The sequence below is a fragment of the Aptenodytes forsteri genome, unplaced genomic scaffold (genome assembly GCF_000699145.1).
Source record: "Aptenodytes forsteri isolate BGI_AS27 unplaced genomic scaffold, ASM69914v1 Scaffold156, whole genome shotgun sequence".
Classification (NCBI taxonomy): Eukaryota; Metazoa; Chordata; class Aves; order Sphenisciformes; family Spheniscidae; genus Aptenodytes; species Aptenodytes forsteri.
The window spans coordinates 200,069-227,186 of NW_008794166.1; the positions used below are offsets into that span (position 1 = coordinate 200,069).

General features: G+C 41.0%; 1 protein-coding gene across 1 annotated transcript in view; it reads right to left on the bottom strand.

The window, feature by feature from the left end:
• Window positions 1-26,007, bottom strand: part of DCAF1 (DDB1 and CUL4 associated factor 1) — a 48,819-nt gene extending 22,812 nt beyond the window's left edge. Inside the window, exons 1-16 of the mRNA XM_009281073.1 lie at window positions 25,896-26,007; window positions 20,813-20,889; window positions 19,993-20,066; window positions 18,951-19,064; window positions 16,730-16,867; window positions 15,240-15,743; window positions 13,905-14,006; window positions 12,523-12,681; window positions 9,858-10,037; window positions 8,781-8,990; window positions 7,358-7,527; window positions 5,444-5,568; window positions 3,068-4,328; window positions 1,929-2,127; window positions 1,139-1,221; window positions 105-189 (exon numbers count right to left, since the gene is read on the bottom strand). Of these exons, the coding sequence (XP_009279348.1) occupies window positions 105-189; window positions 1,139-1,221; window positions 1,929-2,127; window positions 3,068-4,328; window positions 5,444-5,568; window positions 7,358-7,527; window positions 8,781-8,990; window positions 9,858-10,037; window positions 12,523-12,681; window positions 13,905-14,006; window positions 15,240-15,743; window positions 16,730-16,867; window positions 18,951-19,064; window positions 19,993-20,066; window positions 20,813-20,889; window positions 25,896-26,005 (3,591 nt within the window). The 5' untranslated portion in view covers window positions 26,006-26,007. The remainder of the gene's footprint in view (window positions 1-104; window positions 190-1,138; window positions 1,222-1,928; window positions 2,128-3,067; window positions 4,329-5,443; window positions 5,569-7,357; window positions 7,528-8,780; window positions 8,991-9,857; window positions 10,038-12,522; window positions 12,682-13,904; window positions 14,007-15,239; window positions 15,744-16,729; window positions 16,868-18,950; window positions 19,065-19,992; window positions 20,067-20,812; window positions 20,890-25,895) is intronic.
• Between the last annotated feature and the right edge of the window lie 1,111 nt (window positions 26,008-27,118).

Sequence of the window (27,118 nt, forward strand, 5' to 3'; positions counted from 1 at the left end):
TTAGTTCATCAGTTACACAGAGCACCCAGATCTGTTAATAAATGTCCTGTGAAGAATAATATTCTTGTCACAGCTTCACAACCATGACCTTTACTGGTACTTACATGGGCAATGTCTCCTTTTGTGCCAATGACCCTATCCTGAGAGTGCTTGCTGAACTCCACATACTGGTCATCAGGGAAGGAATGCCTGTAGATAGAGTCAGTGAAGAAGTCAAGGAACTGCAGATTCAAACCGCCTGTGTGAACCAAACACTACCTCAACACCTCCAGCAGAGGTTTCAACAATGCAGAAAACTGAAAACGTAGAAAAGACTCTCCTTCGCCATTGACCATGGCATACTACAATGCAAAAATGCTCCACTGGCATTTGCAGGAAAATACCTGTTACAGACAAAGCCTTTACAGCAGACCAGTGAAAAAAACAGAAGCAACAACTTCACAGACTTGTCATCAAATTACTACTGCAACAGGGCCTGTCATAAACATAACACTATTTAGAAGAGTGAGCAATGAATGGCATCATGAACGTTCAAATGCACATGCAGGCCTAAGGCACATTAAACTTTATCTGAAGAATGCCCTCTAGCTGACCTAAAACAGGTCACACCAAAACCGTTGCTTCCAACTAAGGTAGACAACAGTCAAACCTTTTAAAAATGAAGAGCCTTCCACCCATTTTTTTATGGGAAGAAACAACTGTAAATACTGAAATCAATTTTAAATAGCTTTATCCAGCTCTGAAATAGCTTGTATACAGGTCTGAAAATTTCACCATGCAAATCACCATGCTAGTAAAATTCTGTAACTGGCTACAGAAAGGTTGCCAAGATAATTTACAAACATGAGAATAAAAATACAAACATATTACTTTGCCTTCAGGGACAACAGTGACTTTACCAATCTATCTTGCATTAAATAGGACTTTAGTAGTTAGAATTTAGCAAAGCTGTCTGTACCCATTAAAATAGGGAAGATACTAAACATAAGAAAGGGAGCACATTTTATTTTTTCACAAGACACATTGTGAGAAGCGTGCTGTACTGTTCTTTCATAGAGTTTGTTCTTAGGGTTTCTGCCTATATTGAATGGTTCCTCTAACTGCAACATACCCCACAGCTGGATCAGAGTATACCTACTTCATATCAAAGACAGACTTCATTCCCCACAATGCAGACAGAGGTTGGCTCCACGTAGCAGATGTCAGCAATAAAGATCCATCCTGTATTTCCAGATGAAAGTGAAGGGTGAGGAAGGGAAAAGAACACCAGGGAAAACAGAGGTTATCATTTTACCTGTACACTTTAACTTACACTTACAAGATGAATTTAGGAACTGTAGCAGATTTTGTGCTTACTAAACTGCTCCTATGGGGATAAAGTCTAGGTATCTAATACTATGTATAATATAAAGAGCCCTTGGCAGACAAAGAAAAATGTTACAGATAACAATGGGAACGATCTGTGATGTTAATAGCAGATATCATCAGGATAATCCATGCCTGAACTTTGATGCCCTGTGAGTGGAGTTCATTCTGCTTATAAATCAGTTACCTTTTATTTCTTCCTAGAATCATCCCCCAAAGGATTTCTTTCTCCAACAAAGGGAGGTTATATAAACTCTGATATCTTATCTCACGTTTATCTTAAAAACATAGTCAGTTTAAGCATTTTCCACTTCCAGACACATATTCATTACTTAGGAAGGCACACAGCTACCGGGCATCTTCTCTACTATCTTGGGAAGAAAAAAATAATTGTAGAACTCACAGAGAGGGAGTATGCTAACTATTACAAGTACTTTAATGACAGGCATTGCAGGCCAGCCAGTAGGTGCATTCTAGATGTACATATCCAGATGGGCCCAAAACGTATCAGGGCTTAGGCTGCGAGAACTTCTAAAACTCAGAACAGGTCTTTGATTACTTACCCTGGATGGCTCAAGGTGCGTGATGGCAGAGTTATGGCAGGGGGGGGGGGGGGCTTCCTGTCCACTGAATACATTATAGAGTTTCAACTGCCCCGTGCAAGTACCCAGCATCAAGAATCGTTCTCTTGCAGAAAACGCGCAACAGGTAAAGCCACTCTCATCCTCATTTGCTTCCCTGAACACAGAAATCGGACGGAACCTGGAGAAGGTAGAAATACAAGAGTCACCCGAAAGACAGAAGAAAAGCAAAACTGAAATGCTGTGTGATGATATTAAATCCAGCCCTTAAAAGTCATGTAGGTACAAGTTATAGCTTTCTTCTAGGACAAGATAAGCGTCAGTTGTAAGACTAGTGCTCAAGTATGTTACAACAGCGTTTGCAACATTTCAGGGTTTGTTTTGCACTAATAAGTACTTCTGTTAAAGCACATCGTTAAGTTGAAGCAGTTGGAATCCGTCTTCAAAGTTGGATTGATGGAAAACCTGTAATGTTGTCACCTGGATAAGTACAGACAGCTAGTAAAAAATTTTCGACCAGTTCTGAAACACTCAACACAAGAAGACAAGGCACATCAGCCAAATAACCTCCTGTCATCGTAATTTCGCAAGGTGATACTGGTTTCACTGTGAAGATGCTGTCATCTATGTGTCATCTTTATTTTTATAAACTTTACATCATCTTCCAATTTAACCTCAGCAAAGAAAGGCCGCATAAGGAGGCTAGCAACTTGCAGTGCTGCGGATTCAGCTGCAAGAGCAAAATATGGATTCCACTGTCCTGCATCTGTCAGCCAACCATCCTCAAGGTTATGCTACAGTCTCATGTAAAACTGGTGTTACATACTTACCTTCCAAAGGAGAACAAAGAGCTATGACCTTCATTAGTCAATGTTGCTAACAAATTAACATGATACTGAAAATAAAGCGTGCTTTACGTACTAAGGATCAGTACTAAGGACAAGAGAAACAGAACAACTTCTAAAAGTGCCTTTCAAGGCTCTCCCACTTGTCACTGTTGAATTAAAACACTTTTCTTTCCAAGGATACTCCGCTGTGGGTCTGCACAGCCTGAATCCAGGTAAGGCTTTTTGGCACAGGGTACATCCTGAGAGGGATCAAGAAACACTTTTCTTCCTTACCTGCTAAATATAAGGTGTCTATCAAAGCAGCCACCATCCACCCCTCCGTACTTCGGAAAGGCTGCCCTGCGGGTCAGCCGTGAGGTAAAGTTAGTTGGCGCTTGGCGCCTCTGTTTTGGCTCAGGACACTGGTGGGGAGTAAAGAGAGAGAAAGGGGGACAGGTGGCAACAGGGTTCTTGCAGCGGGCATGCTGCTCCCTAAGGTACTCTGTGATTATACTGTCCAGCGTGGGTGGGGAAGGAAGGTGTCTGTCCAGCTGCTTTTTGATAGCTGGGCTCTGGCTGTAGGCGCCATGGTCCGATTTTTGTCGCAACACTCTGATTTTTCTGCCGTTGCAGGGAGATGGCCTCTCCCTGACAAAGCTAATCCTGCCAATCAGAGGAGAGTTGCTGGCATAAGAAGGGCCTGGAAGGGCAAGTGGACCTTGGGATGCAGACGGCCTTGCCTGAGCGTGGACAGAGGTGGCAGTGGAACCTACAGAAGTGTGGCTACTCAAACGGGCCGAGATGCCATTAGCTATGCGAGGAGTGCGAGGCAGGGTCACAGGAGAGGCAGCAGCCGCAACAGGGGTGAAGGCAGATGAATGAGATGCTGCAGTCATGGGTAGGTCAGCCTCTTTAGTAAGGACAGATGCAGTTTCTCCTAGGCCCTTAGAGATGAGATGGTTCCGAATCAGGAGCAGCAGCTCCTTCTCAGGAAACGTGATCCTTGACTGGGCCACCACATCCGCTTTCTGCAACCGAGCCAGAGAGACATCTGTGCCAATCAGCAATGGCTTCCCCGAGACACGCTCTATCAGCTCAGCAGCATATTTGCAGAACTTCACATGCTCGCTGCGCTTGTCCTGAAGCACCGGCTCTTTCATCAGCTGCTGAATTTGACAGCTGCTGAAGAGGGGGAGCTTGCTGATAATCTGCCGGACAGTACTGCTGCGTGAGAGACCCACCAAGGCTTTGCAGGCTAATGCTCGGATCTGATCCGCGTCCGTGATCGGCATCTTTATAGACAGCAATGACAGCAGCACTTTGATGCCATTGTTGGATTGTACCACATTCCACATCTTAGCTAACGTGTGCTCACTGCTCTTGGGGGCCTGAGGAAGCTTTCGCCGAGGAGTTCCAGAGATGAATTTGCCAATACTGGAGATCCGATTATCTGGGCCACATACACAATTGATGATGATCTGAAGGGCTGATTTCTGAATCTCAGCATCATGGATGAAAAATTCACCCTCAGCAACTCCAAGGATGATACTAATACCTAGTGAGGGAAAGAAATAGTTTCTTTAGTACTCTAAAAATGTATCTTACACAGCTCATCAGACAAGTAAGGGAGTCTTCAACAAATTTGAGGGAAATAGGTAATTCTCTTCATTCTGGGAATTTGAGTTCTGCTAACTAGCCTAAGATGTATTCTTCTACCTCCCTGGCAAAATGTTTTCCTACACTGATGCTCCTCCACTTCATCATCAGTACGTAGGGAGTCAAACAATCTTTCAGAGAAGGTGATCAGGCATGGCCCAGGAACACAAAATCTGAGCTACCTGGCACAGGGAAAGATGCACAGGCATGCCTCTGATTCTTACTGCAGAAAGCAACTCTCTTGTACAAATACTAACAAAGTGGAAACACAGCGGAAGGAAGGGGACCGTGTTATGAAGGGAAAAAAATAAATCGTATCACAGCTTCCAAAAGGAGTCAGGCAAAAATGAGACTTTGGGTTTGTTCCCCCCTCCTCCCCCGACAGAGTTCCTGTTAGTTTCATGTCTGCTTCAGAAGATCAAAACCCTCACTCAAGAAAGAATTGGTGTTCTGCCTAGAGAAAGGTTTTGTGCAAAAGAAATTGTCTTTTGCCTATATCTAGTACTCTGCTCAACTTCTATTTTTCTTTTCTTAAAAAAAAGTCACGCCCCATTTAATGCATAAGCCTTAGAGCCGATCCAGGCACATCTCATTCAATTGCATACTGAATCTGCAGGTAGCCAGTTAGAGCACAACTCAAATAAATAGCAATAATTGTTCCTCTCCCATATTCTCAAATATATCCCCAGGAGACCTAAATTTCTGAGAAGCTGAGGGAACCGAATAGTTCCATTACAAAAGTAGATTTGCCTCCATCTGTATTTAATGAGCTCTTGAAAACAAGCGCGAGTCGAAGACCATGCCTTCAAATTTGTAATCCAACCACAGTGCTAATCATGACACAATTTTAACCACAGTCTACTCCCCCATTTTTTTGCCTCCCTGACAATAACTCTGAATACATGAATTATTTTAACCCTTGCCTCACTGTAGGTGAGAAACAGCCAACTGAAAAACCATGTAGCAGAAGACAATTGATAAGAGTGTAAGTCACCAGGACCATATTCAGCTTACCCACAGTGGAAACAGTAGATCCAGCTTCATCTAACACATCCACAGGTTCTGCCAGCTGCAACTGGATTTTAGGAACCACAGTCAGGATGGCTAGTACATCCAAAGCATATCGTACTGTGTCATTCCTGGAAGACAACAACAGAAGGAGTTCTTAGAGGTGTACATACAGAGTTATTTCAATAACATAAAATAGTACTCAATCTACTCTACTCCAACAAATAGGAGTAAATCAGTCACATCTGATGTATTTGATGGTGCATTTTGATTTTAGAATGTTACACTCTTAAAGGGTTGATCTCCACAGAAGGCAGTGTTCACATGCACACCATTGCCTGCAGTCTGTCAACATCTATCCCACCCTGCCCACAGGCTCCTAAAAGCACTGTAATTTTGTATTTATAAAAATAAGAACGTTAAGACTTATCTACAAAAGCATTCTAAATTAAGCTTCTCAATCTAATCTAACTCTACGTCTTAGTTGGGAAACACTGCTGCCTAAAATACTCTGTCACCCGTCAACTAGAAAGGAAGTTTTTCTGAAGTGAAGGGAAACTCTTTAGCAGTAAAACAGACAATTGCGGTAGGGAAAAAGGCATCAACTCAGGCACCAGTTTAAGAGAGACACAGGTGTGTGGAAGAAAAGGGCTGTTAAGCAAGAGGTGGAAGAGCAGAACAATGCAAGAAAAAGCAGCGAAGGTTTGTAAGCCTGTATGGAAAGGTAGGAGTTAACCCAGCTAGCAATTACTGCAGAGAGTAAGAAACAGGAGAACAGAAACTACCCAGGAGAGTGCAACCTGAGAGAGAGAAAGGGAGGCAGGGGACTGCAGAAGCAAAACAGATTTCAAAGTTCTTTCAAGTTAAGTTAGGCAAGGAGCTCCTGCAGGCGGCAGAAATAAGGAGGGAGTCCTGGTGACAAGAATACAGCTGATGACAACTAGTTATAGCAGAGAGTGACTCAGCAGTGAACATATCTCTGGAGAGGACTATGGCTTCGCTCTGGGGAGCAGATGGTCATTAGGATAAACAGAGGCTGGAACTTTGCACCCATCCTCCTTTTGAACTGGGGACAAGATCCTAATGGTATCCTATCAGAGCCTGGTGGCAGCTCCCTTTCTTTTCTAACAGTAGGGATGCTGCAGATTTTTTTTAGGTTGGGAGGTGTGGGGAAGAGGTGCCACAGAAAGATAACAGAGTATCATGGTGCCCCCACAGCTTGTCTGTGGCCAAAGACAAGGGAGAAACTTAAGAGTGGCATCACAAGGTGAGCCCCTCTACCAACATGTTGAGTTTAACAGCTGGTAGCATATCATCCAGGGACATGAACCTGAGCAATGCACAGTAACAATCTTCAGTCTTTTTCCTCTCTCAAATGCTGGCTTGTTGCATATTCATATAATTCCTTTGCACAGTTATATCTGCTCAGTAAACTTCAAATACCAACAAATCAACAGTGATACACAGTGTCCTCGCTTGAGTCAGCTAAACTTACTACATCCAAACAGATATTCCACCTCTTTCCAGGATTAAGCTATGTCTTGATTTCACCCTCTACTTTGAAGGTTTTCTAGCCTTTCTCTAACAAAAAGGTAAATACATTTTGAGACAGAAAGTGGCACAGAATTGTGATTAAGCTCTACTATGATGCTGATTTCTCTGAAATCAAAGGCCTGAGGCATTTTGGCTCTTCAGAAATCTCATGACATCCCTCTCTACCTCAAGATTTTAGTCCTGCTTTCCATGGTGTTAACTTTCATAAGCACTGTATAGCCACAGCACAGGCCCTAACAGCACTAACCAGTATGTGTCTGTCTGTTTTAAATGCTATCAGAGAGGAGGAAAATCTAGAAGTGTAATATCCTGCCCAAGAGTCACAACTTACTGCACTAAAATTCAGTACTACAGCAAACAGCTCACCTTGCATAGTATGTCTTCCAGTTGCATGCTATTGAAATGAGCTGAAGCATGAGTTGGACACAAGACAATTTGAGAAAAACCTCTGCTGGCTCCCAGTAGAGCTGTGCTGGACCATATTCGATCAGGAACTCCATCATCTCTACAATCTGCTCGTGAGTATACGAACAGGCCTGCAGGGAAGTGAGTTGGAAGCATTAAAAAGAGATCACAGGGGTTAAACTTGCACATCAAGTCCCCCACTGCTGGGATTTAACTGAAAACTGCATCCACGAAGATTAGACTAACACTGTTCCTTGCAGATGAAGTATTTACTTTCTGGTTTATTCCCCAACTATAAAAGAATACAGCAATTGTCACTATAACATACAATAATAAGCTTAAGAATACTATCCTTTAAGTTTCTTTGCAGTCCTAGAAGGCTTAGGTCAATTTAAAAAGAAGAAAAAAAAGTTACATTAAATTAAAATTCTACTCTGCTTTTAAGCTACTAATCTAGTAGTTACTAGACCATCATTCAAAATAAATTTATGCTAAAGTATTAAGAAAGGCTGCAAAAAAAAAATTCAATTACAGTTTCTAAGTTCTGACTACAAAACATACTAAAGAAAAAAGGAAATTCCTAACAAGCTTGCCTTTCAATAAAATTTTTTTAAAATTACACAAGGTGGCAACAGCTTACACACATTCCTTTAGTTACTGAAAATAAGTGATTTTTGCAGAAGCAAAAAAACCCTTATGTTTTCTTATTTCAGCTCTTCTAGAAAACCATCATAAATTAAACCAGAAACCACAGGTGAATGTGCTCCCTCAAAGCAAGCAGCCATAAAATTGTTTTTTTGAAAAAAAAATCACTTTGCTGGGAGAAAAGTAAAAAAAAAAGTCATGGCCAACACAAGAATAATCCAGGTGTTTTGAAAAAAAAATCACTTTGCTGGGAGAAAGTAGGAAAAAAAAAGAGTCATGGCCAACACAAGAATCTCCCAGGTCATTCCTAAAAACTATGGCTTCCAAAAGACACATTTCAGTTGTCCTTATCAAACTTATTTCCAAGTTTTTCAACATTATGCACTTTTCTATACATACAGATTTTGTCCTTTCAGAGATTAAAGGCATAGAAAAACCCATGAGTATCAAAAATAACCTGCCTTTAACTTAAGTTTGTGAGAGATGGAAGGGGAACCACAGCAGATGAGCAGGAACCTTAATCAAACATAGCTCAGATTAACCTCAAAGGCTCTTCTGTATTTTTCTATTGCGGTGTCATTCCACAAGGCAGGAAAAAAGTACAAATAAAAAAAATCCCCATAAATTGTACACTGCCTAGTTATTCCACTGGCTTCAAAGGACATCCACATATTCCCGCAGCTCGGATTTGCTTGAAAAATGCAACGACCACGTTAAAAGCTCCCAACATGCTGCTCACCTTGTAGGGGGGCTGCGGATGGACCAGAATGCCACCTTCAGTGCGTTGGAGCGACTGCTTCACCTGTTCAAGTTTGATAGCCAGGTGAGCCTCAAAGTATCTACGCAAGGCCATGCAGGTGTGTTTCCCAGTCTGGCGACTGGCAAAGATCTCATCATCGCTCAAGAGGGCTCCTTGGTCTTCCAGGTTTAAGATCTCAAGCGTGCTTATCTTCAGAAAGAGGTTGGGTAGGAAAAAAAAGTTTCATCAGCTCACTCTTCAGGAAAAAAGAGCACCTACAATTCTCAGCTGCACTTGTACTAAACTCAAACAAACTTACTTTGCTACACAAGACATACAAGCACACTGAGAGCTGACGAAAGCTGTCGGAACAGAAAAGGCTATCTGTGTGGATAAATAGTTAAGTCTAAAAAGAACCATTCCCCCTCCTTCACTATCTATGAAGAAAAAAATCCAGAAGTTACATCAACGTAGATCTGGAGGCAACGTTGTGCCTAACGCTATTAGGCATTATATTACACAACACAAATTGTGCTTACACCCTGCAGTGCTGCTGTCCCCGAGTTAGCACCAACCCAAGCTATTAGGGCTGCACAGCAATACCACACAGACGTACCAGCTTTTGTACATGAACAGTATAATTTGTGCTCATAAGGTACTGCAATTACCACAGCACAAACACGGCTGCACCTCTCCTGGAACAAGGCTGGCTGTATCTGCATCCAAAAGGGTGCACGGCAATACCACATGTGTGTGGAATGGCGAGAAACATTTTAACTACTGCTAAGCCACCACTGTGTAAGTAAGTGCTGCTTAACCCAAGAGTTGCACCAAAAAGCTCTCAAAGGGTAACAAGTCTCCGGACAATGATCATAATAATAAGAAAAAGAATAAAGATGAAGGGATCCACATGTCTGTTGCTTAGAAAACTCACCCCACCTCTCCACCTCTTGGGAATTTAGGAGAGAAAAAAAACCCAACAAACAAAACAAGAACAGAATTCTCCACAGTTGCACTGTAAAGGGTGCAAAACCCAACACTAAAACCCTGTTCACCACATAAAACTACAAGCCTTACCAGGTTAACCAGACGTCGAAGGCCATCATGCCTGTCAAAGAGCTCCAGGACAGCACGGAAGGAGAAGCAAATGGAGAAGAACATGGTAGCATGGCAGCAGCCTGAGGCATGGGAGCACTCCATTAGCCATAAGGTGTAGTTTACTACATCTGAAAGCACATTATGGGGGTGCATGCACACCTAGAAAGCAAAAGAACATTCTTGAGAACGACTTCAGATTGCTGAAGAGAATTTGTCCAAGGAGAATGAGGGTTCTTTGAGGGGCAAACAGACAGAGGACAAATATCAGTTACTCCCAGCTTGACTTGGGACATCTGAGACATGAAATAAAAAGTCCCATTTCCAGACCAGTAAAAGAAAGCCCCAGTGAGACCAATAAAGGCCATGATGTGGCAACGCAGGACTAGCAATTTGTCCATTCCCAGACCTAAACACAATAAATACAGCAGTCTTAATGTAGTATAATTCCAGAGAGTCCTTCTCCGTACCACTTCAAGCTATCCAAAGAATGCTTCACTAGAGGCAGAGAAAGAAGAAAAAGCTTCCACTGAAGAAACAAAAATTCTTCTCAGTGTAACAGCATTACACACTAGGTTGAAGTTCCAGCAAGCTCTGGTAGCACTGAAGTCTAGGGGAATTGCAAGGATCATCAAATGCAAATCTAAAGCTTGACTTTCTCTGGAAATAGACAACGGAGCTGGTCTTTTTCTTTTCTCAGACCCTGCCTCTGAGATGTGCAGACCATGTGCTCAGAGCTGCACTTTTGCATACGGTTGTTAGCTTCTAATGATGAGGAACTCTGAACCCTCTGCCAGGGTCAGCGCCAAGAGGAACAGCACAGGGAGCTAAAGCACTGGCACCAGCTGCTGTATGCCAAGTTAACAGATTTTTTTGGTCTCTTCTCTGCTGGTGTTGGACATATTCAGAGAATACAGTGCTACCAGCTCCAGCCTTGCTTCCACCCCAAGACCTGAGGCTTGGCATGGACTAAGTGACAAGGGACTGCCCCTTGAAATTGGCTTCCTCTGAAATCCAAAGACGAGAGGAATGTACCACAGAAACCTGCTCTACCTGGTATCTGTAGATATTGGGGATAACATCTGGCAGATGAGACAGTGTCACCACAAAACAGCTGCATGGTTTTATGACATGGCCTGAGGATGTCAAGCAGAAGGAATCCTCATGCAGCACCCTGTCACAGCTTTTGGTTTTCCTTTTGAGGAGCCAGGCAAGCAGAAAGTGGAATCGGGGGGGGGGGGGGAAAGAAGGGAAAAAAGGGACCATAGAGAGTTCTCATGAAAAGTTCAGAGAAACACCAAAGCAGGTCATGTGCAGCCAGGGTCCATCTTTCCAACATAATGGGCAAAAAGAAGTGGAGGGAACATTTATGGCCATTTCACCTTTCTTGCCCTCATAAGAGAGATGTAATACAGGGCACAGACAGTCCTGATCAACTGTGATTACCAAAAGGTTTCTGAACTCGCTCATACGAATGCCTGCAGAACACAAATGCCAGCAGAATCTATACAGATACAGCCTTAAACAACCACTACCAGTCCAGCCTCTATGTGCTCAGGAGTGTTAAGCACGTTAAAAACACAACACACATTCAGACAGCATCAAAGACTAGGAAAGAATAAGCAGAAATGTACAGTTACTAGTTTAACTGCTTCCATTTTCAGCTGGGGGGGTGGGGAATACTAGACAATGCCAGGGACAAGCCAGGAATCAAAAGCCATCACTCAAAGCAGAGCAGAGTTGGAAGGCTTAAGGCTACAACTTTGCAGTTGCTTTGAATGAATCTTAGAGCCAGCTGCTACCATATGCCAGTACTAATGCTCACAAGCTGAAAGTTCATCTTTTTTTCTTGAATGGTAGCAACTTTAGAATAAACTGGATCAGTTCCTAGATCTGGTTCAGCACACGCGTGCTGCTGCCAGTACAAAAAAATAAAAAAGGAAATACAATCACTGTTTAAAGTACCTGGGAAACTGAAGCTTAAGGGTGGACCGCCATATCAACCTGTCCGAAGGGATGCTCGCTGGAGGAATACTACTGAACTGAGAGGAGGATTTCTTTTAAGAATTTTTTTCTATGTTAAAATATGAGGTGAGGAACATTGCCTTCATTATCAGTTTCAATATTCATAAGCTCAGGCCACAGAGAACCCTTAGAGTCATTTAATTTGATTTTCTGCACAATGCAGACCTGACCTGCATTAGTCTTCTGCTGCACTCTACCACCACCACAGAAGTTGCGCTGCTGTCTGGAATCTGACTGAGGTATTGTGTAACACTGAAGCTATCCAGACTGGGACTGTGCATGGAGAAAACAATCTCAGGTATAGGAGTCCGTTGGAACAGACGGGAAAGGAAAGACAAATGAGAATGGAGTCGTTTTTCCTTTTTTTGAGGGAAAGAGGGAGTAATAGGATGAAAGGGGTGGTGAAAGTACTGAGACGATGCCAACAAGACAGAGGTCTTCAGTTAATTCCCTAGGAACTGAAATCCACACCCTTGAAACAAAACACTCAAATACACCATTATTTATATACTTCCTATTGCCTCTGCACATACCAAAGTCTTCTATATAAATTTGCCTTTTAGCTTAGATGTTAATTCACTGTTTGAAACGACAGAAATCACTGCAGTTGAATGCCTCTTACCCTCTCCATGGCATCTTGATTGTAAGACAAATAATATAAGCACATGGAGACCCCTGTTGCTGCCATGGAAGGACGAGGAATCTCCAGCAACTTTTGCACTCCTCCATGAGCAACAAACTCCGTTGCAAACTTGTTGTGCAGCAGCAATGATGCCAAATGCTAAGGAAGGATAAAAGCAGATTAGACTGGAATTCTTCAAACTGTCATCAATTCCACCCCCGCCCCACAGCAAAACAGATGGCAGAAAAAACAAGCACTCCGAGCTTTGTCCACTTTATTTCCTCCTCCCATTATGTTTAACTGCAGAAAGCAGTATTTATTCCAATGACAACAGCAAAAAAGGCATTATCACTTTGTTTTACACATCTTGCAAAAGAAATACAAGAAAAGCAGAGCAACTCAGAAATTATCCAATAGGCCACATTAAGTCTTCCTATTCTTTTCATATTAGCAGTTTCTATTATCACTAAGAAATATTTAAATTTGCATTCAAACTTTGTATATGCCATATTGCTGGCAAGAAGAATTTTACAAAATGAAGTTTAAAGACTATTGTTAAAACTGAAGTCTGCAGCTGCACTGAAGTTTACTACACTTTACTTTTCTGTATTACCAACACCTTAGGAGGAAACGGTAAGAAACACTGTAAACCCCAGCCCCACTCCCAACTGAGGTAACCTACACCTTTTGTAGGAACACTGCTCCTTGGAAATAAATTCTCAGACAAATGACAATGAAACTGAGAGAAAGATGACACTGGAGGACCAGAGGCAGAGAAGTTACTGTGAAAGAGGGAAAGAACGCACAGAAAAATTTAACTTGTGCTGCTGCACTGCAGGTTTGGCTTGAATAAGGTTATTCTGTGTGGTTTTGTACCTTGCGGAGCTAACCTAAAGACTACCCCACAAAACTATTGTATTTCAAACATTAAGCTCAGAGATGTCATGCTGGGGCTTCTGGGAGAGCAAGACGCTTATGCTTCTTACCCCTCACAAATATCCCTTGAGATGACAGGCAGTGGAACAACTCAGGAATGCCATCTAAGGGCAGCAGGAACACAAGCATTTGACAGAAAAAGGAATTTTTATCACCTTCAGATAGGCAGATGGCAGGTGAAATTAACAGCACTTCCTGCACAATTAAGATCTTTTTATCATCCCCTCCCCCCTTTTCTTTTTTTTTTATTTTAAATACTTGAAAGTTATAAAAACAAAACTGCAATGCATTCAAGTTGAGTGAAAGCCAATTCCAATCCCAGGGAATGCTGCAAGATACACAGGCCTAAAGAAGGTGAGCATTTGCCTTTGACACATGCAGCAGACATATATTCAATGCTTTTACAATGTTTATGGTACATTTTATGCATTATGAAAGTAATTTACCTTAAGGGCTTCAAAAGTGAGCAGCACATCGTTGGTTCGCTTCAAATCTATGTAGTACATCATCAGCTCCCTTGATCCCAGTTGCATAAAGATGGGTAGTAGCTGAGAAAAATAAAAATGGGAGACTAGCTGAATGTTTCATGGGAAATACAAGGTCTGTTTTGGTTTTTACTCTCTCAAACCCCCAATTTTCCCCTATTGGCAGATACCTGTTATGAGAGGTCAGTGGTAACCACCTCCATCCATAGGAAGCAATAAAGGTTAACAGACCTCTTGTAATACATCTGCTGAATGCAGCAAGGTGCATGACAGCTGCCACATGGAAATCTTAAGACTCTCCTTCAAGTGCGGCTATGGCAAGTCCACACAGATACCACCCTGGCGATAGGTTCCACTTTCCATCTGTGCAAAGACAGCTACCCAACAACTGAACAGAAAAAAACAGGAGAGCAGGGCAACAAACCAAAACCCTTCGCATAACTCTTTGTGTAACAGCTTTATAGTATTAATTCCTATTTTTATATCCTATCATTGCTGGCATATGAAGTGATCCAGTCAGCATGCAGGGTATTAGGGGGATAATGGTTTCTTTGGCTCTCACAGGAGCAAGGCACACATGTGCGCACACACACATAACACATATCACAAAGCAAAAACGTGTTACTTTGTTCTATTTCAAATTAAGTTAAACCACCTAAAAAAGGATTAGACAGAGATAAAGGTGGCCTGCAGACCTATGCTAACTTGAGTTTTACGGTTTTAAAAAAAAAAAAGGAAAAAGGACACAGACTTCAGTAAATCTGACACTGCCCAACCACTTTGTCCATGTAAGTAACAATAGCTTTCAAAAGCATCTGCATAACATGGACACTGCCATTTCTCATCAGAACTCCTGCAGAGGTTACACAAACCACTTCATTTAGAATTTCAAGTTCATTATTTCTTCAGACTTTTAATTGCATGGGTCTCCCACATCCCCCAGAGGAAACAGGAAAAATGTCTGTATTTCAAACAAAGCGACTTGCCCTGCGTCATGTAAACAATCACCGAATTTAACAATAACCAGGAATAAAATTCCTAGTCCCATGCTCCAACTACTAGACCACACACCTGCTAGGTTCAGGTTTGAGTATTACCTACGAGGTAATACTCAAACTAACGACTTCATCAATTTGAGAGTCATCAACAACTCAGGAAAGGTTACTGATCCTAATCATATCAGGAAACATCAGAGAGCGGTATAGCAGTTCTGCAAATTTTTCCCGACAATACCACTCATCGTTTTGTCAGGAGAATTCAAGCAGAGAGTGCTTCCTCCCACCTTCATAGGCTCACCTCTTGGTACTCCCCTAAGGGAGTCAGGTACTGAAGAATTAGCCTCTGCTCTATGGCAGGAGTCAAAGGGTAAAGTGTATAATTAGTGCCAATCACCCACGGGGACATTTCTGACCAGCTGCTGTTCGACAGTTCAACAAACATCCGCTCTGGTTCTGAAGCAGAGAAGCCCAGCTTTTGCTTGGCCTTCCGGAAGCCGTCTCTTTCATGCTGTTTCCCTGATTTGCTTTTTCTCAGTCCCCCATCATCTAGCTTTGTAGCAGAGTTTACTCTGCTACTGGTCTTGTGACTTGAATCAAGATGAAAGGAGATCTCCATATCCCCAGAAACTTCCTCTTGCTCTCCATCCACTGCCATCTCCCCATAATCCATATCCACAGCCTCTTCATCTAGAGGCAGCAGAGGATCTGATGGCACTTTCCGAGGGCTGGGACGCTTGTTGTCTTGTTTTGTAGTCATTTCAGTAACCTGTAACTCTCGTAGCCGTCGAAGCACCAAGGCCACCTGTTTCAGAAAAGAAGAACGCATGAGAATACACTTCCTGCTTTGGTCACGCAGCTCACATTGACCGTATTTTTTGTTCTTATCATATAACCAACTCCACAGCTAGAAGTGTCAAGCATGCTGTGGTGTACATTTGCCCATGGAAATATGATTTCAAAGTGAATAAGAAAACCCCAATCCTTTTTGCTACAAACTACTTTAATTCTAAAATATCAGCACCTAGTCTCCTGAATGAGAAAGGAGTGGCTTAAAAGCCATTAAGAGCAGATGAGCTATATTCGTGCTAACAGAACCACGTATCATCTTCCACCATTCTTCCATCACCTCTGCCTAGCCTAGAATAAAGGCAACATTCCCTTTCGAAACAGCCGCTTTGATAAATTGCAGTTCCACAAAACCTAAGGCCACGCTTTTACTTTTAAAGGCCTTATCTGTGCAAGAATTAGAATTCACCTATGCTTCAACACACTGTACACCGTCCTGGGAGACAAATTTGCCTATCCTACCTCCTTCCGAAAGTCATCTCAATTGCCGATAAACATCATACAGAATCAACACTAAACTGATGAAAGGTTTACAATAGAATTGAATGCAATTTCCTATTAAGTTGTCCCCATGTTGATTTACCTTTCATTTTAAAATCCCTGTCCAGTATGTAAGTCATGACATGCAATAGTTACAGATGTAAAGCTTCTGAAAATTTTTCTTTAAGGAAGCTATGAATATAAGTCCTATTTTTGCCTTCTTAGGTTTCCATTGGCATTTTTAACACAACTGGTATAACAGAATAATCAGGCCGCAGCCTCAGCAAATGCATGGTCAGGAAAGGATGGAAAGCATGAGCTATTGACTCTTACAGATATTATTATAACCGCTGTAAGACCCATACATTAACTCATGAATGTGAGCTCCCCACAAATAAAAAAATAAAAAAAAAGTAAAGGTATCTTCCCTCTAAAAAAGGAAAGCGATCAAGAGATCATTACCAATTGTGAGTTCTCGTCCCTGTAATTTGCAGCAATATCTTGGTTTTCCATAGCTCCTCCTAATAGCCCCGTTGCATATGTCCGTAGTGGCTGATCAGCCTCTCGCGCCCACTTAAAGAGATTTTCAACTATGCCTTCCTAGAACGAAGAAAATAAGAAAGCAATTCCAACAGTTATATTTCATTTTTAACTTCTCAGTCCCAGTGAAAGCATCTGTTGGTAACAATTATCCCTATCTGTAGTAATGACCAGGCTAGATTTCCTACCAATTACATGAGTCAAGATTTAAAAATATCTGGAAGCAAAAAAAGAAAAAAAAAATCTAACATTTTAAGCTGCATAAAACTATCCCCAGGCATCAGATATTTGGAATCAGGATTTGCACGCCTGCAAAAGTCTTCTGAAGTGGCCAGTCAACCTACTGCCTAGGAAGTAGCAAAACACTACAAATTGATTAGTCAAAACAAACAAAGCCCAAAGCTCCTGTCACTTTCACTAATATACATCTCCAGCAATTTAGCAGATTTCAAAGAATCCGTGTTGAACTTACACCAAGTAGAACGGAATTTGGCTAAATTTCTTACATTTCACTAAAAGCTTACTAGGGATAAATTGAAAAGTCATTTAGATAAGCAAGCTAGCTGGTGCCAGAGGAACTCTTTACACTAATGACTACTCACCAACCAAAAGAACAGTTTTCAACATAGTCAGAAATCCATAATGTTTGGAGAAGAGAGAAATGCATGTAAGTATATCAATCTGCACATATGCAAATCTTAATGTTAAATATGGTTAATATTTTTAATAGTAACAAAATCAGCAGTGTTTGAACATAGACTGCCATGCCATTTTTCTTACCAAGGCTGGATAAGTGTTAATTAAAATTAAAACAGTCCATTAAAAGACAATGAGCTAGAATGAAAGATTCTTTTTTTTCCTCTAAATCACTATTGGATTTTGAAACATCATACAACACATCGTTATCGTGACAGGAATTTTGCACATAATTTGAACCACGGGTATAATACAATAAAAGATCATAGACATTTCAATGAGAACTCTCAGCTTACAGATTTTTAAAGAGTTGCCTGTTACATATTTAAAAAAAATTGCATTATTATTTAAATGCTCTTACATCATTTAAAAAAATAAATAAAATCGATGAGATGTGAAACAGCTTGGCCCCTAGAGGGCCTCTTTATGACCATAACAGTGCCTTCTTCAAACAGATTTGTGAGCTATCCTAAAGCCTCCTACATACAGGAACCCAAAGTGCCATAACAGAGGTCTATATATTCTCAAGTCAAAAAGTAAAAAAGTCCTTAAGTGCAAAACTTAACTTAAAAATTTAATTTCAATTTACAGAGAGATTTAGTCTCTGAAAAAAAGCTATATCCTCCACAAATAGGGAACAATTGTTTTGCTTTTAATTTTTTTGATCGAAGTCTCAAAGCCTTAGCCTTTGGACAGACCATAAAGATCTCAAATTAAATTCAATCCTTCACAAAGGGAGCACATTATTCTTTCCTTTTATCATGCTTTAGAATTCATATCCATATTTCCAACAGTAAAGAAATTAATTTAGAACTTTTATATAAAGCACTACCTGATTTCCAAACTTCAGAAAAACATTACATTAATTTTTACAGATGAGGTCACTGTGGCTCAGAGTGAAATCGACCTTCTGCTCACTTTCAACTCTCTCTGCATTCCTTCAGAAAACCACACTTGTCAACATACAGAAGTCTGATTCAGCTGTCCATCACAGTTCCAGATAATCCCCACAAAGCATGTGGATTTTAGAGTGCTTAGTTAAAGTATGACTTGCTTATCACTTAGCTCTAATAATGCTACCACTCTGCTGTAGCTGGGGATTACTGGGCAAGACTCCTGCAGCAAGTCTTCACGTTCTATACGGCCTGCTCCATTCACAGGTCTATAAAATAACAATTCAAATTATAACATTTCCCAAAACATTACATTAAGTTCCAGCTCCTCTGTTTGAATCAGTTCTGTTATACCTTAAAAGCTGCAAAATACCCAAGATTTGATCAGCTGAACAAGCCAAGATCAAAAAGCCCCAAACCATTAGTAAGATTGAATAGATTGTCTCCCAGAGACAGGACTTCAATATGGCTTTTTACTGGTTTCTCCTATGGGAATAACTGTTGGAGTACATAATACACCAAGCTTATAAACCAAGCCTTAATACAGATGATACCTTTTCCTGAAAGACAACAGCTGTTTCCAGTCCCGGCATGATATCCAGAAGAAGTCTGCAGGCTGCAGTGTTTAATGGAGGTTCTCTGCTTGTCATCACATAAGCATTCACTAGCTAGAAAAGATCAGGAACAGCATTGGTTTGAAATTCAACTCTGACCAAAACCAGTGCAGTGAAAGCCTTACAACTCCCACAGCAGCAAAACAATAAGTAAGAAATGTCAGTACGTAAGCCCTGGATCTCAAGATGACTAGCCTTTAACCTGCTCCCTCCAGTGTCTCAGAAGTTAAAATTACTTCTCAGAGAAGCAGAATTCCCCTCTAATCTGCTGTTCACTAAGTATCTATCTTGAACTGATTTGTAAAGACAAATGCCTAAAAAAAACCAAAACATTAAAAATGTACATTTTTAATAGCATTTATGTTTGCTTATTGCTTGCAGTTTAAGACAGAAAGCTACATGCAAGCAATCTGTCAGAATCCTTACAGCAATGTGTACTGATACAGGTACTTGCAGGGAGGTGAAGGTAACAAAAATTCTAGCTATTAACTCATGTTAGAGTATAGCAATGCAAGAGGAAAGCCAGATTCTTGCCTCTTAATCCTCTGCCTGAGTCTTCTAGAGCTGACATACTCCTCTGCTCCTACAGGCAGTCCAGCATTTCCAAGTAGTCAGAGACAAGGCATTGGAATTAGTGGTATTAATTTCCATTACAGAAATTAATTATGCGTTTAAACTTGTATTAGAGGAGCTAAATTTTCTTTAAAGAGACTGATAAACCTTGAGAAGAACTAATTCAAGTGTTATTACACATATTCCAGCACTCCTGAACAGTTCATGAACTCCCCTTTCCTTGAGTCACTTCAACAGTGGCAAATGAGTCACACTTAACCCCATTTTAAAAACCACTGCTATGGAAGAGATAGTCCCTACACCGGTAAAATAAGTATTAAACAAGTACTGAGGTCAACAAGCACAGAGTAAACAAAAACCATAAGAAGGTGTCAGGAATTGACAGATACAGTTCTCGGAACAAACCTACCGCATTCATAAAATCATCATTCTTGAAAAGTATCCTCAGTAAGTGACCAAGCATGCACTCTGGGTCCGCTCGACCTGTGGGAGAAAGGGGAAAAGACTTATCTACCTACCTCAAGATGTCAAGATTAATACTGAACTGCTAACTTCAAATTGGTTGTGGAATACTCTAGTTAGCAGGACCTTTCTCAGAAGGAAAATTACAGAAGAAATAATTTGAATTATTCACTGACTTAACATTTTTTCTAGCAGGCATTACCTCCCTAGAATGCCTACTAGTCAAAGCACAACACATTTTAGTGGTGCAACAGCACGGAACTGTCATTTCTGTAGACAGTGAAGATGCAGATGCCAGGCAAACTGTTCCAGTGACTTGGAAATAAGTAATCTCCAAAAAAATCCCCCAAAACCCCAAAAAACCAACCAAAATAAAAAGCATCAGTGGCTGTATGTAACTATTCTAAAGCACTGCACTTACTGAGCAGCAAATTCAAGATCTTCTGAGACAGACTGCCTTCTCTGTCCATCTAACACCTACTACTTCACATTAACTACAACTTGTTAACGTGATCATACCCTTATGTCAGAAATCAGCCTCTGAAACACTCTTCCAAAACTCTACCCAGGGCCTCAAAATCTTGCAGCAAACATCAAAACTGCCAGATATCAGCACTACAGAGCACAATCACCCAGTGCAAAAGTAGTATCAGACCTTGATCAGTAGTGGGCACATTCAGGCTAAAAATTGCTTACTCTTAAATATGAATTACCACATATCTGCTGTGACAGAGTTGGTGCTGCCAAAACCATTCAGGACATCTTACCTGGGTGTCGGTCATCAAATGGGTCTGGATCCCCTTTGCGGTACTCTTCAGTCTCCTTCTCAATCAGCTCGGACATTCTGCAGAAAGAACATCATCAGATGAGCAGAGTTCACACTCAGTCTTCTCCTAGTACACAGCTCCTCACAATAGCCTATCTGTCAAAGTACCATAAAACAGCTCATCAACTTCCATTTGAACAGTATTCAGTGCCACCAGAGGATTTCAGACTGTTCACAATAGAGGGGTGAGAAAAGAGACTTGCCTCTAATATCTCCCCCCCCACCCCCCTCTAAAACACGCTGAACCCATATCAACATGCCAGTGATGAACAAGCATGACGCTCTGGAGGGGCCAATACCTTTTATTTACTCATGTTAGAGAATTGGTGACGTTCTACGACACATACTGTACAGAACTAGAGTAAATAAAGGGCTTGAGTAGTACTTCTCACCATCACATAGTCTTTCTTATGCAGTAGAGCAAGTCCTGAACAGGTGACTTAGTCCTCCTTCCTATTCAGCCTGTGCAGGGGCAGCCATTCAAACTGCCTACACAATTTTTTGTTATTTCTGCATATTACATTTTAATAATATTGTGTAATAATAAAAGTATTTAATAAAGTCTTGTGTAATCTCTATTCAGCTTATCCGTTCAGCTCCATTGAAGCTCAACTTTTTAGCATGTATCAGTTACCGCAATGGATAAGACAAGGAGAAACTCAGCCAGTTCCCTATTCATAGACCTTCAAAATACATTAAACGCTCCTCTGTATCAGAAAAAAACCTGGAGGTTGTTTTGAAGTTATGCCTTCCCCTAAACTGAGAAGCAGCCTCAGCAGACACAAGAAATCCTATGCTCTAATTCATTTAGAATGAGCAGTAAGGGAACGAATTATTCTTTTTATTTAAACAAAATCAAGAAGAGGGAGATTATCTCATGGTCAAGCAATAAATAATTCCATAGTCATCCACTGTCTTTCTCCACAAAGTGTTAGAGCAGAAATTTATGCAGTTTGAGGTGAAATAAAGAGCAGTATTCAAAAAACATTAGCAAATTAAGTCTTATTTCCTTGGTATAAAATCTCATTCCCTCCCTTCTAGCGAGGTCTAGAGTGGGGCGGAGAATCTAGTGCAGCACAGCATTTTAAAACCAGGTCTTAATATCTCAGGGTAGTGATCTAGGCAGAGTTTACTACAGGGGAGGGAAAACTGCTGGAAGGCTGCAGTAATCCCTGGAAAAATATTTATCTTTCACAGGGTATTTCCCTTACAGAATGCAGCTGACTTCTACTCCATTCCCGTTACTTTCCAGAAAATATCCTGTGTTCCCAGGGACAATTAGAGGCAAAAATATACTTAGACCTGCCTCTGTGAACTACACTGACTTGCCAATATGACAATATGCCAATATGTTATGAAGCCTGCCCGGATTGTAGAACAGCAAATCAGCTTATCAGGAATGAGAAGAGAACTTTCCTGCTTGTCTCTGATCTGACAATTACCTTTCAGCAAACTGTTTATCCTGTGGGGTTCTAGTATTTACTTTTAGTAAGCCTGAATGTGAAGAGATGCAAGTTGTGTCCCTTGCTAACAGGTGGCACAGCTTGAGCTCTCATGAATTTCTGGCAAAAGCAAGTTACTTAAATACTCCACTGCCAGCTCCTCATTTTTTTTCCATGGGAATTAATAGCTTGAGGGGTGCCTGCTGACAGACAACTGGGACAAATGGGGAGTTGAGAAGCTGCACCCTAGACTTGTTTAGGTGATAATCAGCATTTTGATTGTGTGCCAGAAAGGACTAACAAGCAAGCATGGAAAGTGAGCATAGCATTCTCATCAGTCCATCCTGTTTAGGTAGGCAGCCAAACAGCATGCCAGCTGAAGCTGTTGAGTGGTTTCAGGGACGACAACATTATCACAGCCGAGATGAAACAGGCACATGAATCACCAATTACAGGGTTTTTTTGAGACAATTAGTCACAATTGTTTGACCAAAATAAAAAAGCACTACCTCTTTAAAATTCACTTTCAAATAGAAAAAAAAAAAAAAAAACAAACTTGGTTTAAATACCCTTTTTTTTAACTGAAGCTGTTGAGTGGTTTCAGGGACGACAACATTATCACAGCCGAGATGAAACAGGCACATGAATCACCAATTACAGGGTTTTTTTGAGACAATTAGTCACAATTGTTTGACCAAAATAAAAAAGCACTACCTCTTTAAAATTCACTTTCAAATAGGAAAAAAAAAAAAAAAAAAAATAGCTTGCTTATAATACCCTTCTTTTTAACTAATGCATACAAAGGTGGTTTGTGAAGTGACTTGGATGAATCTATCTAGATCAACAGCTTTGTCAATTCTCAGCTGAAGCAACAGGAGAGTCAAGCAACTAACAAAGCTCTTTCCTGCCTCATAACATAGGCTCCTGGTACACAGGGCTTTAACAAAAAACAATTCACAAAAACACGGAACTTTTATTCAGGTTTCAAGATTTCCTTTGTTCACTTGGCATTATATTGGTTCTCTAGCCACTTCACAGTTTGCAGACAAGATCTAGGTTTTACATGGGGGTAGGGGTTCTGTCCCCCCACTTCTGACTAATTTTTTTTTTTTTCTCTTTACAACTGCCTTTGCAATCATCTTTGGAAAGTTAGTCAGACCCTCATTTTCACTTGCCACAAACTGAGCTCACCTTGGGGGTGGGGAAGGAAGGGGCAGTGGTGTACATAAAAGTATGTCAACTTTGAGAGACGCCCACTAATCTCGATGGCATAATATAAAACCAGCCTAATATTGCTCTATGCCATCATTTGGCATTAATGACCAACCTGAGCCTTTACAACAGACTGCAACAGTGTAAGATGCGCTAGGATCCCATACCACAACACGCTTGCTTTGTGGAGATGAAGTATGATGTTGAGCTGCTGATTTATGTGATTTATGTAATTTATGCTTCATGAAAGAGGCTCTTGAAATGCAGTGAAGGATCTGACTCCCAGGATTTGCCAGAATGGTCAGACATGACTTGCATCCAGACTACAAACTAATGCTCTTGCAGGATCATTTCAAGTGACAATTTTTTTGAAAACCATATATATTATATATATAATATGTATTTTTTTAAAACCATATATATTAAATATCTGTTGTTTGCTGACATGCTTTCCAAGCAATTTCTTCAATTCATACCTTCCAACACTCCGGAGTTCGTAAATCCAGAAAACTAGCTTATTTAGAAGTGACAATTCAGCTGTGGCCTATAAGCCACACTGTTGCTGTTCTTGTCCTATTACTGTTGAAACACTCACTCTCACATATGCTGCCTTGGCCTCACATTTAACAGGCCCCCATCCACACAGGGAAGTTTTCTTCCATTTAGCTCAGAAAGAGTAGAAAAACATCACCCACCAACAAGCACGACCACAGCTTCCTCTGCCTTAAGTCTAAAACAACATGCAAGGGCAGTACTCTGCCTCAGGACATCAGCTAATGCAAGCTCCAGTTGGTGAGGATTCCTAGCATCTCTTCCAGCAAATTCTTTCAAACCTATGCTGTACCTAAAACCCTCTACTCCAAACAGACATATGGCTTTCATTGATACCTGAAGCACTGTAAATCCAACTTCTGCCAGAGCCAGTAGATCCCCTTGCTCTCTACCTTAAATAAATCTGTATTATCTCCACTAAAGCCAGAACACCCAAGCTTTCACCATCCATAACCACTCTGCCTGCTGCACAGAAACCTCGGAGAACAAAAAGAGAGTTATCAGACTTGTCTGGGCATAAGTAACGTAGGGAACTCAAGGAGCTGAGGGGGAGCAAGAAGTGCCAGACTGCTATAAACACAAGAAAAGACATGTTTAATTCAAATTTCTTTAAATTTCTTAGAATATAGTAAATTTCTGCTGTTTATGCCTGCAAGAAAAAGCCTTGAAATAGCACGTCTCCTTCAAGACACAAATCAGACAATACACAAAGACACACCAAAACATGTCTCATGATTTTCAAAACCTGCTCATTTTCAAGTGTTTAGGATTGGCTTTCTGCTGCGCATCTCCCTCTTCTGTGCTGCTATTTTTAAAACACAGTAAGAACAGCAAAAAAGTTGTGCCCACTAGGTGAGGCATGGCACAGATCTGTGCAAAGAAGCTCCACCAGATTCCTGTTATTTCCACCCAGTGCCAGATCAGAATCTGTGCACTGACTTGTCTGACCCAACAATGCAGAGCAGTGCAGTGCAGAAACCTGGACTGCTCTTAATGTACAAGTGGAGTAAATCGTCCTGCACACACTAGGCAGGCCACAGGTCTGCCAGCAGAGGCGTGAGGAGAAATTGGGTGGAATTTCTGTGAATCTCCTGTTAGAGCAAGAGTAATACCAGTTTACCCAAGAGAGGCCTGGCTTGGGAAACCACAAATGCAATTGATAATTCAAACATATCTCTTGTAATAGAAGACGTTTTATAATCAGTGGTGTTACTATGTACCTACGCGTCTCCTAAAATAATTTATTGGTCCAGGGAATATTTTCCTCACACATACAATACAATGCCAGTCAATTAACATCCAGTTTAAAAAAAAAAAAAATTAATCAAGTTTTACAATTTTGCTTTAAACATGTCCTGTGAGCTTCAATAAAGTCTTCTCAATATAATCCCCTTGATTCATCCAAGGAGTCGCTCTCATCTTTTCATTTAATCTGACCAATGTTACTACAATCACAAACCCCACACCACCACTCTGATGGAACATTCTCATAGCTTTCGATCTTGATCAACGTTTTACAAGCTTCAGGTGAAGACACCAAAGTTATTTCAACTATTTAAGGATCCCTCTGACTTCTATTATTTCAGAGAATTAAATTAATGTTTTAGAGACAGCCTGCGTAAGATCTTTGCAACATGAATTTCTTAGCAAAAACTGTGTGTATTTAAATACCACACTTAAAGTTCAACTTCCAGACCAAGAAAATGAATTACCAACAGGTAATCAGGTATGTAAAAACCTCAAGCAAAAACATGGTAAAAGCTGCTGTCAAGTAACCTCAGATATTCAGATTTAGGAAATTTATTTAATAGATCTTACCTGGTGAGAATAGGGACCATGTCTTGCCCGCTGCCATGTTCTTTCTCCCATTGCTCAAGCAAAGCAGTGAGCTCAGCCTTGGAGTCCACATGCCCAGATCCTGAAGTCATGGCTTAGCCTAAGGCAGAGGTAACAAGAAAAAAAAAAAAAAGCAGAAAAGTGAGCAAGAAATCCCACACGGTTTTGCTATATTCATTGAAAGAATCTAAATCCAAGATTACAAGTCATTTGGAAGAGGCAAGTAAATACTCGGCAACAAGGAGTGAGAAAGAAAAGATTAAGTGACAGAATACTGCTGAACTTCACTTTAAAAGTTGGAAGTTTCTTTTTGGTCCTTTGCCTGAAGAATAAAGAACATGCGCACGCCTTGAACACAAGTCTTAACTGGTGTATGACAACCCTGACCATGATGAGAAGTATGCACACCTCACCACAAGTGTGTTTGGTATTGAAGCTTTTAAAACTCTACCTCAATTCCATGAGCAGACTTGAGTTAGTCCTTTGCTGTTGCTCAGGGATTTACTCAAGAAACAACAAAGCTAGGGCAGCAAGATTATGATCAGTGTCATTATTCCAGTTTAACACCCTCCAGACACCAGCGAAAGTGCCAAGAATCATATTAGCTTCACACCGCCAAGGAGGCAGAAGGCAGCGGCACTGAGCAGCTGCGGGCAGCGGAAGGAGCACCAAAAGAGTGGTAGCTGGGAAACGGAGCAGGTCGCCGCATCACTACTTCTTCAAGGTTTCCAAGAACAGTCAGTGGCTCTAGTGAGAGGGAAGAATGATCGCTGGAGCAATTACTTCAGGCTGATCAGCCTTTAACTGCAAGACAGCAGCTGACAGATTTATCTTCCCATCCTCAAAGGTGGGATCCCCCTACAGTACTGAGTGACTTGTTAAGGTGCCATTTAATGAAGAGAACTATCACTCTAGGTTTTGTTTAAGCCTCTAAATTTCCAGGTGTCAATTTTTTGTCAGCCTGATAAAAATCTACTAGAAATATCAACAGACCAAACTAGAACACAATCTGTCTCAAAAAACTGCCATGCCCTTAGTTTCCAATCTGACAGACTGTGATTGCTGTGAAGAGTTCTAACTTCTGGAAGAAGGAACACCCAATCCTAATTTATAAACTGACCTTGTATTGGAGACGTGGGGGGAGAAATCAAAGCAAAAGAAATTCCTTCACATCCAAAAACGCACTAGAATTTCCAGCATTTCAT